The following is a 13,277-nucleotide window of genomic DNA, read 5'->3' as shown; positions in this document are numbered from 1 at the left end:
TAAAAAAATAAGGTTTTATTGCATGGGCAGTCTTAAAAGTTTTGCCTGAGTCCAGAAATAATTTTCTACTATGCTCAATCAGATAATGACAGGAAAAGGGGGAATGGTTTTAAACTAAAAGAGTGGGGACTTAGATTAGAGATTAGGAGGAAATTCTTCACTCAGAGGCTGGTGAGGCACTGAAATGGGTTGCCCAGAGAAGTTGTGGATGCCCCATTCCTGGAGGTGTTCAAGACCAGGTTAGATGAGGCCCTGGGCAACCTGATTTAGTTGCATGCCTGCCTATGGCAGGGGAGCTGGAACTAGATGATCTTTAAGGTCCCTTCCAACCCAAGCTATTCTATGATTCATTCTGTGATAACGTCAATCAAATATTCTGTGAATTATTGGGGATAAATTTGAGGGTAGGGTTAATTTGTTGGGATATTCTCTGGTTTAATAAGGCATTTTAAAATAAACAGTAGGTGGGTGGAATTTTTAAATATATGTATGGTTTCTCACCTTTTGGATTCAGAGGAGAAATATGTACATATAAATTTAGTCTTTAAAAAAAAGTTTTAACTGTTGTTAAAAAAAAAAGCATCCACTGTTTACAATAATGTAACTCTTCTGAATTCAGTAGATTTTACACTGGTCAATGCTGAGTCTTGCCTTAAATCTTCAGATGGTGTAATTTTACCTAGGTATTTTTAGTAGCACTCTTAAAGCAGACTTTTCAAGGGGCTTGGAAATCTCAATTTAAAAAAAAATCTATTCAGTTGTCGTATGATGAAAGGAAAGACGTGTTGGTATTTTACTCTAAGATGGATGTTACTGCAACGGTTGACATACTCTTTAAGGAAGACTTGAGGCGTGTAGGTGGATACCACAGCTCTTCAGAAAGTTTAGTGAATAAATAAAATAAGGATTCTTTTTTTAAAAGCCATTCTAATTAATCTGATCAACACTTCCATAATTTTTCAGGCATAGAGAAAATATTTCTTATATTTTACATTATTTGGTCAGTAGACTGTAGATTATGACATCAGACTATACAACATAAATAACACTAAAAGAAAGAATTTGAATCAGAACATTAACCACGGAAACCTATAGACACATGGTAACTTACGGAGAGCATTATATTATGTACACCAAATGCATATACTATAGTAACATCTGTCACTGAATGTAAAGGATTTTCCTCTTTCTCTTTTGCTGAAATAATTGTTAATATGTAAGCATATGTAGTGTAATAAAAATTTACTAGATTATATTAGAACTGTGCAACAGCAAACAAATATATGCAGGATTTTTTATGGCATTAGAATGAAACATTTCTTTTCACAGAAAACACGTACATAAAACTAATGCAGTTGAGCTATGAGGAGGGGGTTTTCTTTGTTTGTTTGCTTGTTTTTGGTTTTGTTTGTTTTTCACAGAAATATACCATAGGAAAGCAAGAAAATTGTGTTTACTCTAAACCACATTTAAATCTCCTTTGAGTGTTATGTGCTAAAATCAGCATCTTTTGACACCTTAGTCTTCCCACAAACAAAAAGTAGATTAATCAAAAACTGTTCTCCTGACACCTTGCTGATCTAATACCCCATTAACTCCCGCAGTATTTTTCACTCTCATTGAACTACAAATGTGGATCATTCTCTCTCTCTCTCTTTTTTTTTTTTATTTTATTATTTTTTATTGAAAATCTTACAGGTATGACTAAAAGTCATGGGCAATATCTTTCAGTTCCATTACAAAATCTGTCATATATATATATACATATATATATATATTTAGTACAACTAGAAGCAAATCTACTCAATTATGAATCAATGATTGTCTACCAAAGTGTAACTCAAAATTAAACATCCATGTTGCAGATGATTAAAATTATTTTGCTTTTCTCTGATGAAGCTGAAGGCCACTTTCACATAGTTAATTGATAATGCTGGGCTGCAAAAATTACAAAGCCTTAATGGTAATTTCCCTTCTCCCAGCCTTGTGTCACCCATACATTTCAGTACAAGGATCTTTCTTTCAGAAATAAGTACTTCTGGAGTGAACATCATTCTCTATGCAGTACCTTCTATTCACAGATAAAATCCTACAAACAATTCTGAATGACTCTCAGTAATTGCTGGCAAGTCAAATCATTGTAAGTTAGGTACAAGCAAAAGAGTTTGTAGGAGCATAGTCTAATTTAGAAACTCATCTACAGATTATCTAGAACAAAAGGATCTGAAATAATACTTAAAAACACTACTTTACTTGATTATATGCCTTATTATCTAATAATAAATCATGAAAGATGAAGTATAAATAGTCAGAATAATAAAAAAGTTCTCTTATTCTAAGAAATCCTACTTCAAAACCATACAGTATTTTAAGCAACAGCAGTTGTCTTTCTGTTTTGGCACTCCTGAACCAGTGTAGAAATTATGTGTACTGAGTTAACATCTTTGGGGAAAATACATATGTGCAGAAAGATCTAAAGATGGTTTCTGGAATTAATAGCATTACATTGCTTAACATAAGAAAGAAATTTAAGAGTCTTTTACTGTGATTCATCATCAGCAAAAGATAATGGGAGGGGGAAAAGCAGGGTGTTTAAAGTCTTTGAAGCATACAGGATATTTGACCTTGAAAATTATATCTTGCATTAAAGACACTCCCAGCTACTCTGTAGTCTTCTTTCCAGAGCTGCAATGTACAAATATTTTATTTGAATGTCTCAGACATTGTAGTGGCTCAGAAGAACAACTGTGTGTCCTTGCGGCTGCTCTCAGTTCTGAGAGATGAATGGTGGGCTCAATTGCTTTACTGTAATTTCTCTATTTCCACGCTTCATTTATCTGAGACTGGAGAAAAATCAGCATGTTCTGACAAGTCTAATACCATGAGGCAGTAAAATGGACCTGAATTTAGTGGAGATTAGAGCTCCAAAATAAATATAACGCTTTATGTAAAAATAATAATAAAAAAGGATAAATTCTCCTGTACAAATCAGAAGAGATAATAAAAAAAACAAATAGATAGCAACATCTTTTCTATACCTACATGGGCATCACAAAACTTTTCAACCTTGAGGATACCACTCTGTATTTCTCATTTTATGTGGTCTGTAAACTACATCAGTAAGTTGATGACAAACATGGAGTTTCTTAGAACAAATTGTAATATATATCTCTTTATATATATATTCATAATGTTACCCAGGAATTTACAGAGACTTTCAGTTAAATTAATTTGAAAACAAACAGGGACAAACAAAAAATGATCTGGGTTTTTGTTTGTTTTATTTTCTGTACTTCTGGTTTTGGCTTAGCAAGCTGCATGCAGCATTATAAAGAAAATTTGCTAAAAGGCCTACATTTGCAAATACTATATATTGTCATACTGTACTGAATTATGTTTGTTAATTTGCTTCTTCTTACACTTATATCAAAGACTTTGTGTTCTAGATGTAGCAATACTGTAAAGGCATCTACAGAGTGTAATTGACTCATTGAGGTCACAGTGCATAACATACTCTCGAAAGTGAGTTGCCTCTGAAGGTATCTTATGGTTGCTATCTATTTGAACGTGTCTGAGCATTTCATTTTATTAAAAATGCCTCAGATGATCATATGCTATGTGGTCAGTGCAATCCCTAGGACAAGTTTAATGAAGATATGTTCCAACAAGGCAAAAAGAAAAAAAAGAAAAAAAAAAAGATTCAAAATGGAGAACTATTTACAACTTTCTTCTGTCTGTAAGGTTAAGTTTTTTATTTTAGTATTCTTCAGTGCGTTTTCAGAGAAGGGTTCCAAGGCTATGAGTATAAGCAGTCTGGTCCAGTCCCATACATATCCGCAAGCCTTTTAAAGCGAGGGCCCCAGTCACTGAGGTAATCGTAGTTCTGGTCAGAGTTTGAGCTGATCGAATCTAAGGAGCTGAGCGACTCTGCAACTGAGCCATTCCCCTCAAAAGCATATGTCTGCAGGGAGTCATAGGGTGGTGCGCAGGGGTCCACATCAGCTTCTTTTAGTCTCTCCCAGATAAATTCCCTAAAAATTACATTATCTGGGATGCTTTTAAAAGTTGGTCTGCTCAAGAACTGAATCTCAGGTGTCACGTCCCTCCTGGTCTTGGTGTCTCGGATGATGTTGAGATTTCTCAAGGCAGCCATGTCAAAAGCCTCAGTGTCTTCTTCTCCACCACCCTCATCATCATACCTGACAATGTTCTCTCTGATGTCTCTCTCTTCATCAAAAATGAGGGGTTCTTTTTTCCGTCGCCTCATGGTGACAATCAGCAAGACAAGAACTGGAATGCAAAAAGACTGAAGTTTTAGCAATGCTAAAATTTGATCATATTTTTGTAGTGGTCGAAACACTCATTAATTTATATGGTAAAGACACAAGGAGTAGCAGGTAATTTATAGAGTTAGATTTCAGATCTAGCAGGTTATAAAATGGCTTTTAAAACATGAGCTTTTTAGATGTTAAAGAATCTATTTCCAAAGCCATTGTGAATTAATGTTTTCATCTCTAATTCTATATCCTATGCTATCTGTTAAATGTAAATTTTAGGACTGTTTCAGTCTGAGTGTTACAATCTCATAGCTATGAAATAAAAATAATTTATTTTTTAAAAAAGAGCTTTTCCTGAACACTTAATCGCCCAAGCGGTAAAAGCACATTTGCAAAGTAACTGAACAGAATTTAATGACCACAGTTTGGGAAGTCACTGAATTAAAGTATATGGCCAATCTCTGCTGGGAAACAAACAAACAAACAAAAACAAACAAACAAACAAACAAACAAAAAATCTTCCTAGATTGGGGAAGACTGAATTGTTAAGCAATGTGTAACATAAGACTGTTTCAGCTCATGGATTAAAAGAATGTATAAGAATGCACTTTCCTTTTAAGTGCAAAGCACTGTACTTCAGACTTATGAATTACTTCTAGTGAGAAATTCTAGGACTGAAATTTGCTGGATCAGCCAGTGCTAGAAAAGGTAATCATTTTAGAACTATAATCCTTAAATTTTCCATCAGGTTGAAAGCTAAAATTAAATGTCAGTGACAGCTAAAAGAACTGAGAGAAACAAACTCAAGACTCATCTTTTTCAAATACAGATTTGGTAGAGAAACACCATTACTGATACACAAATTATGGAACCAGTAATATGAATATTGCGCCCATATGTGGGACATGATGAAATGTGAGTCATACCCCTACAAAGTGATTAATATTATCCTGTAACATCTGGATAACATTTGCTGAGTTAATGATAATCCTAGAAAAGAGCAGGCATCTCTACGACTGTAAAAATAATGGTACATTGAAAAGTAAGTATCATTCCACATTCAATTGATCATTCCATATAACATTAAGTATATTTTTAATGTTAAGAATATATTATTTTTTATATTCAAATATCTAAGGTTTGGCATTGTTACTTACAGTACTTTGATATGCCTACTAAATTCCATATACATTTCTGAAAAGGAAAAACTGGTTCAGATAAAATTAAGATTGATTAGGCTGTCTAGGCCGTCTCAGAAATGTCCTCCATAAATTGAATAATATAGAATATTGTTGAAAGCCTTTCTTTTCAGGGAGGAATTTTTAAAATCATTATCAATCTAGTTATCGTGAGACATGACTTATTATGGGGATCACTTGGTTAGAATTAAACCAGTCTTTCAGAGACTATACATGTAGAAAACTGTCATATTTCCACAGATATTATCGTAATTTCCTTTGTAGTAATGTTTGTTTAAAAGTAAAACTGGAACAAGTTAATTTTTTCCCTTTTTAAAATATATTAATATATTACAAAAATATTTTTAATTTATTTATAGTAACTATGAGGCACAGGTCCAATGATCCATCTATTAACAGATGTCCTATGACTTTATACCACTTCAGCATCATCATAACTATTCCACTTTTTTTTTCCCCCTGGCATCTCACTGAATCATGTCTTGTGTACTGAATTTAGGAGCCACTGGTTTGGGGCACTTTGCTTTCAACAACATTTACATAAGTAGTTTGACAATGTAGGATTTTGAACTTTTAAGTGGCTTTTATGAAATTTCAAAACATTTTGATGATTGTATAATACAAATTAAGTTGTAAATTATACAACAGATAACGTAAAATTATCATCGTATAGATAACAGTTGCATTCCACTCTTACTGTTTTTCCTTATTATAAAAGGTATTTTTAAGTGAAAGACAAATTAGGTTGCTGACAGTACTAAAATATATTTAAGTCAAGATTGCTATTGATTTCTCTTTTTTGAGCATTTTTAAAATTTACTTACACATTTTTTATTGCCAAGTAAGTAAGCAGATAATCATTTCCTTTAATCAAGTGCACATGTGTTTTCACACCACTGTCACTCTTAACAGACTTCATTTTCAAAGTTAAATACCTTTAATAAGTGAAAAATATGAAGCTCAGTAGGTAGGTCTGCCTGAAGGTGCAATAAAGTCAAGATGCAATGAGTGTTTTATGTAGTATTCCTTGTACATCACATCCCTGCTTGAAGTCAAGAAAAATATGGAGTCTTTCTAAAGGTTAAACCTTTTAGCATGTAGATGGCTTTATGAGATTATTAATTTCTATCTGTTCCAGCAGCTATGAACAATAATGTTTAACCTCTAAATGAACAAAGCTTTAGCTGTATTTCAACAACTGCAGAGATGAATACAAGTGCAAACCAAATTACACTGGTAACTAAATCAAGTGAAAATGATTTATAAAGCTTATCCATTTCTCATTGTCATTTTTCCCCCTACATTTATCACAAAAGCAGAGATCAAGTCAGTGACTGTCTGAACATCTAGAGAATGCAATATCATAGAGGAGAAATAAAACACAGTGAAAAAGCTTTAGGAACACATGTATTGTACATTTTGGCCATCAGCTCTATACCAGTACACTGAACTGATGCCAAGATGATGAAATGCCAACACTGATTTTGTATGTGATTTAAAAAATAAATAAATAAATAAATAATTTTAAGCTAATAATTATGAGTGAATAACTAAAACTAGTAGAGAAACATCTAAACTAACCTTTTGTTCTGGTTTACCAGAATTGTTGGAACTGTTGATTTTGTTTAACAGGTACAACAGCTGACAGAACCTGGGCATTTGTATTTATATTATCTGTGATAAAATGTAATTTTATCTTTGTGTTGGTATAACTACAATCATAGTATCAGTAGTTTCAGTTCACTTAAATCAGTTTTTAAGCTAATGCCCTTGAATGCAAGAAAAGTTTTTTGTTTGTTACAGTGCAGTGTGCTTTGTGGAATTATTATCAAATTTCCACTTTAGTGTGATCTGGCAAAAAGTCAGGTTTAGGTTACCTGTGCTTCTCTGTTTTAGCATTAAAATTTCTGTTTGTACTCAGGGCAACTACAGTGTCAAAGTAAAGAAGCCATAATAGCTCTCAAAAAAATTGAAGGAAAAGCCTACACTCAGAAACAGGAAGAGCTGTAAAGGGACAGAGCTAAATCACAATCGTTATCATACTCTGTACATACTTCACTCTGAAGCCTGGCATTTACTATAGCAATAAGCCATGTCAGCTACAAATGAACATACCATTGCTTTATGCCTTAGGTGTATCATGAGTTATAAAGCTGAAGATTGGAGACACTTAGCCATCTGAGAAGCACACTAACCTGTTTAGTTACACATTGCAGTTGCTAGTACAGTCAAAAGAGATTTGAGAATACAGAGGCCAAGACTCAGGAAACGTGTATTTAATTTCCAGTTAACAAGTTTCATGTATAACTGTTGCTTAATCAGTTTACATTGCTATTTGCACAGTGATTGTGACCTTTGAATGCCCAGACTGAGTAACGTTAGTAGGCTCTATAATTTTCAGAAAATAGGTTCTGCATTGCGTAGTCAGCCACCTTTTAAATGACTCAATTTGAATTACCTCTAAATTGAAACAATTATTGATTTATCATTTTTCAGCTGTAAGACCCAGTCCATACATACAACATTGTCCCATACCATATCCATTTTACCCATTTAGAGAATAAGATCCTTATGACTAGTATTGTTTCTTCCTGTTTAAGAGTCACAAAATTACATGTGCTGATTTTATTAGGCTTTTGTAAGTAATATGTTAATAATAACTTACTTGTTCCTTAATTGAAAGCAAGTAATGATTTAAATCTGTATTTTGAAAGGTAATCAACCTATCATTAACTTGTAAAATCTAAAGCCAGATTAAGAGGAGGTTTGCTACATTGTTAGTGAGAAAAATGGTGGGGCTAATAAATTATATTCAGAAATACGGAAGATAAAAATAATGAAAGAGAATATGTCAATCTAGCTTTCTATTGTTTCAATACAAAGAAAATCTTTAACCTCTCAAATATGATTGGGTTATTTACAGGTGAATATTCTTTTTGTATGTATGATTTTATATATACATTTTATGCTAAACACTTGTTACAAAAGCAGTTATTTTGTCTGGAAGATGCTAACTGAAAAACAAATTACCTTGAATTAAATTACCATATAATTTTAAAAGGAGGTAAAAGTTCCTTTTTACTTCTCTAAAAATTATGTGCGGTCTAAAATGAATACAAACTAGCTTTTCATATGCTTTTTATAGAATAAATTGCAAGCACTTTTATTTGTTTTTTTTTTTTTTTTTTTTTCTTTAAAACACAGCCTCACTGCAGAGTGAATAATTATAAAGGTTTTGGGGTATTAACAAAGTACTGGAGCTTGAATGTGGAATAAAATTTAGAATTTAATCTCCATCATTCAATCTAAGAAGGAGAAAAAAATGGTAAAATGTTTATGACTTTTAAGATTATTTAACTTTGAAAAAAAAAATTAGCTATTCCACGTTATATGTGATTATAATAAACTGGTATAATGTAGTAATTTTTTTCCTTCTTACCATCACTGAAAACATTGTGCTTGTCTAAAATTGATCAGTTGTTTAAGTAAAAATAATAACACTAAGAAATCCCACTGAGACAATCCGAGTCTTCTTTGAGACAAATGGTTATTTATTAGGCAAAGGGATGTGCAGGGAGGAATGAATGTCAAAGCATATCATACTAACTTTAAGCAGATAAGAGTTTGTTGCAATTTCAAGATATTACAACCAGAATGTATTCATTCATGATAATTATGCAAATCTCATCTCTTCTCTGCTTTGCAACTGAAACTTACGTTGAGATGACATTGATGAATGTGACTAGATTTGCAGTGTATTTTAAAATTTAATCAGAAAAAAAAAAAAAATTTGATCCAGTAACCTGTTTCCTCTGATAAACCCTTACACGAAAATGTACATTGCTTGGTCCCTGGAACCACTTGCTCACAGTTTAAACTTATTTTTTATGCAGCACTAGTTGATCTTCATTATTTTATTTGTTTGTTTGGTGTTTTTTGTTTGCTTGTGGTTTTTTTGTTTGTTTCTTTGCTTTCCTTGGGAATTAATGTAAAAAGAAAATTCCTAGCATTATTGCCATTCAGCTGATCCAGCAACTGCCTTCTGGGATGAAATAAGAGAAGAAGAAAGGCTCTGGAACAAGACAAGCAACACTTGATTAGTGTTTCACTGGTCATCAGTGACGCTTTGATACCTCTACTTTATGAAGACTGACACCTGACCAGGAATAAAACAGCTGCAGGATCCAGCACCTTAGTGCAGGACTCAAAGCCAAGTTTAGCACAGAAACACAGACTAAACAGTGCCTTCAACTCTGAACTGTATCCAAAAGGAAAAGTTTAGGAAGGAAATGATGAGATCACATAGAAATATCTACTTGGACAAACAAGAGTAACACATTCAGATAGCTAAATTTGAAGTCCAGTTCTTTGACAACTAAAATCAATGGTGAGGTGGTTGTCTGCCAGATTCATTTGGAGTGCACAACCCGTTATTTAAACACTATGTTCACATAGTTTATCCTCAGTTCTTTACCAAATGCTTGTTCAGCACAATCCAGAAGTGACTGGGATAAAACCTCAGGTTACCTGATTTATTGGTTGTGTTTGAGCTGTGCTACACTGAGTGGAATAAGCAAGTTACTCTCTGGCACAATGCTGTGTCTCCACTGAGCACTCTTCTTCAACACATATGGTTCATATTTCTCAAAAGCTCATGCCCAGGCCAACCTGACTTTTAGCTACAGTAGTTTCTTATGCATTATTCAGAAATTCCCTTGATTATATATAACAGAAATGGTGACATTTCAGTTTGGGTTTAAGTTAATTGCTATCGTTACAGAATTCTTAAATACATTGAACCAATGCTTTCAACAGGTGATTTTCCATTAATGTCAATGCCAGTTGCTACAAGAGAAAAGCCTAATATTATATGTTTCTTTGAACTCTACTATTTACCTGCATGTGCAAATAAAGTTCATTTGGGAATAGATATGGACTAGAAATATTGCTAGAAGAAAATGTATTAAAAATGTTGATTAGAATTTTTGATGATCATTCACTTGTATTTCTCCTTAAGCCTTGGTCTTTACACATGTTGAATGAGATTAAACAACCTTATGTTTTTAGCTCTTTTTTTTTTTTTTTTTTTTTGGTCAAAAAGCTGAAAAACTCGGGAAATGTCTCCTCCTATACACAGACATTGAGTAAATTGTTTGGGTTCATTGCAGAAGCAGTGATTTTTCTTATTCTCTAAATGCAGTAAAAGAGGATTCCTTTTTCTGAGTCCTTTGGAATTGTTTGTAGCAGAAGAAACATTTCCTACTAATGGCTTACAGTGAGGTGAATCAGTCAATGAGAAGTCTCCCATATGTGGATAAAATACTGGCATGAACAAAAATGCAGACAAAAATCTTTTGATTTGATTTATGCAAATTACTTGGATAGCAGTGACAGATAAATCACCACTGGGATTATACAAATTTGAGGAGACTTCAGTCTTCTCCTTCCCCTTAGGCTGATATGTGCAGCCAAGGAATAGACGAATCTCTCCAGTGATAACACTCGTGAGAATTCTTATGTGCTGAATCGGGACCTTTTTACAGTAGATCTTTCTGACAATAAGTAAAATTGCACCTCTGCTTATCTGCATCCCACAGATGCAAGGATAATCCTTCATCTTTATTCCCTGATTTGGCCCTGTGTAGTATCATCTAGGCATTTTGTTTCAGGACTTGTCATGGAATGAAAAATGCTAACCAAACTAAGCTCTTGACACTGTTCTGCTGTTCACAAGCTGGTTGATCCCCTTGTCTTCTATCTAGCTGTGGTTACACTGCACAACATAAAATCCAAGAGAGACACCAGTTGCAGGAGTAACAAAAGATCCTTCTGTAGAAGATGTTCAATTAAATAAGATGATTCTAATCAGTAAATTATATCTGTTGTATTTCCTGAGTATCTTTTGTTCTCTACAAATCAATTTTTAAAAAAAGTTACATCTCTGAAAAGAACACACACTGATTAAAAAGTAAGTAATCTGGAAATAACTGGCTTTTATACTAAACTAGAGAAATACTCCCATAAACTGCATTGTTTATCTTTTAAATATTGAATTTGTTGTAAATAATCTTTTTTCTTCTAATATTATTTCATATGTATCTCTGGAGGCAACTTAAATTAGAAAGTATCTGATCTTGAAAATCACAGAATGAAGGTTTTTGTGGCTCATGATACAAAATGCTGTTCTGCCTGGAATGTGATTAATTTAGTGATTAAAAATGAATAAATAAAATAGTGTGTGTATATCTATACATATTTTTTTATTTTTTCTTTTGCTAATTACAATGCATTGCACTGAAAATAATTGTAACAGGAAGAAGACTTACCCAGAAGCGTTAAGACACAAGCCAGTATTGCTATCAGGGCTCCAGTGCTAAGTCCTGCAGGCAATATGTATGCTTCTGCATTGCATGTCTGAGCAATACCATCTGCATCACAGTCACAGACTCTGATGGTGAGTGTATTAGTGCTACTTAGTGAAGGTGACCCACTGTCCACAATGAATATTGGCAAATAAAAAACAGATTGTTCCTGTCTTCGGAAACCATTTCTTCTGGTTAATACTGTTGCGGTGTTATCTAGATAAAGGAATAAAAAGATAAATGTAAAATACTTGGCCTTTTAAGAATATAAGTCTATAAGAAATACAGCCTTTCTCTCAGAAGACTTTAGAAACACATTGTATTATTTCAATGAGCTTATATTGGTCATATATTCCTTAATCTGCAGAGGTAGGATTGGCTGAGAATTCACGTTCAACTAAACAAAAATATTCCTGTTGTCCATGAAAAACTATTTCAAAATTGCAGAGGTCTATTTGTTTTTAGTATGCTCAGAGTTCCACAGTCTCAATATATAGCTAAAGAAAAAAAAAAAAAAAAAACACTTCAGTAATCAGTTTAAGTATTTATATTCATGTTTCAGGTCTAAGTTCCAAGGATCTATTTCAATTATTCACAGATATAGAGAGCATGGAATAAGAGAATATATTAATACGTGAGTAGGTTCTGAACACCAATTAATGATTTTTTTTGAAATGTAAAAATAACCTCTTGGAGCACAAATACATGTAATTGCATGTATAACAAAGATGTGTTTGTTTTCAGTCTCAGCTGAGAGTCAGCAAGTTGGCTAATATAATCAATCTAAAACATGTGCTTCAACGTTGCTCTCATTTGTGTGACTAAAATGTCCATGTGTTCCAGAAAATATGTGCAAAACTCACTGTGTTCAATACAGGTTGACCGCTCCTGAGAAGTAGGGAGATACATCTCCTAGAAATGTATAGAAAAGGTTGGTCGGTCGGTCTGTCTAGCTATCATCTAGCTATTATCTATCTGTCTAACTATAGACAGATTCATTGATAATCCAGTATAGGTATCTTATTGTGTCATCTAATATGACCTATCTAGCAAAAAAATACAAACATTTCCTCATATAGCACCATGTGAAATATGTCTAAAGCTAAATAACATCAGAAGAGGCAACTGGTTCTGTCTCATAACTCCATTGATTTTACTGGCATTGCAATGGTCTGTTATCACCCTTTGCAAACTGTAAGTTCTCTGGAAGATGGACTGTCTTCTTACTGAGTACTTTGCAGTACTTGTAACAGCATCAGATTTCTGAACAGTCTTATTCTAATGCATTTTTATTATTTTGATCACTATTTACAATTTTTAGTTTCAAATTGTATGCCTGTGTGAGAGGTCTTTATTAGGTCTCATGTACTTAGTGAGTGTTGTTCAAGGTCTTTCTGTACAAACAGTACATCTTAGTCCACCATATGCTTCTTTCTTCT

At 33.2% G+C, this 13,277-nt stretch overlaps 1 protein-coding gene across 11 annotated transcripts in view; it reads right to left on the bottom strand.

Moving 5' to 3' along the window:
* Positions 1 to 907: 907 nt before the first annotated feature.
* CDH7 (cadherin 7) overlaps positions 908 to 13,277 on the bottom strand; it is a 91,564-nt gene continuing 79,194 nt past the window's right edge. For all 11 annotated transcript variants that reach the window (XM_083822718.1, XM_083822712.1, XM_083822720.1 and 8 more), the window contains 2 exons: positions 11,803 to 12,054; positions 908 to 4,290 (listed from right to left, as the gene is read on the bottom strand). In XM_083822718.1, coding sequence (XP_083678844.1) covers positions 3,797 to 4,290; positions 11,803 to 12,054 — 746 coding nt within the window. In that variant the 3' untranslated portion in view covers positions 908 to 3,796. The remainder of the gene's footprint in view (positions 4,291 to 11,802; positions 12,055 to 13,277) is intronic.

This window comes from Anser anser, assembly GCF_964211835.1.
Source record: "Anser anser genome assembly, chromosome: 2".
Taxonomy (NCBI): Eukaryota; Metazoa; Chordata; class Aves; order Anseriformes; family Anatidae; genus Anser; species Anser anser.
The sequence above is the reverse complement of the archived record's forward strand: the minus strand, read 5'-3'. Positions and strand labels throughout refer to the sequence as shown.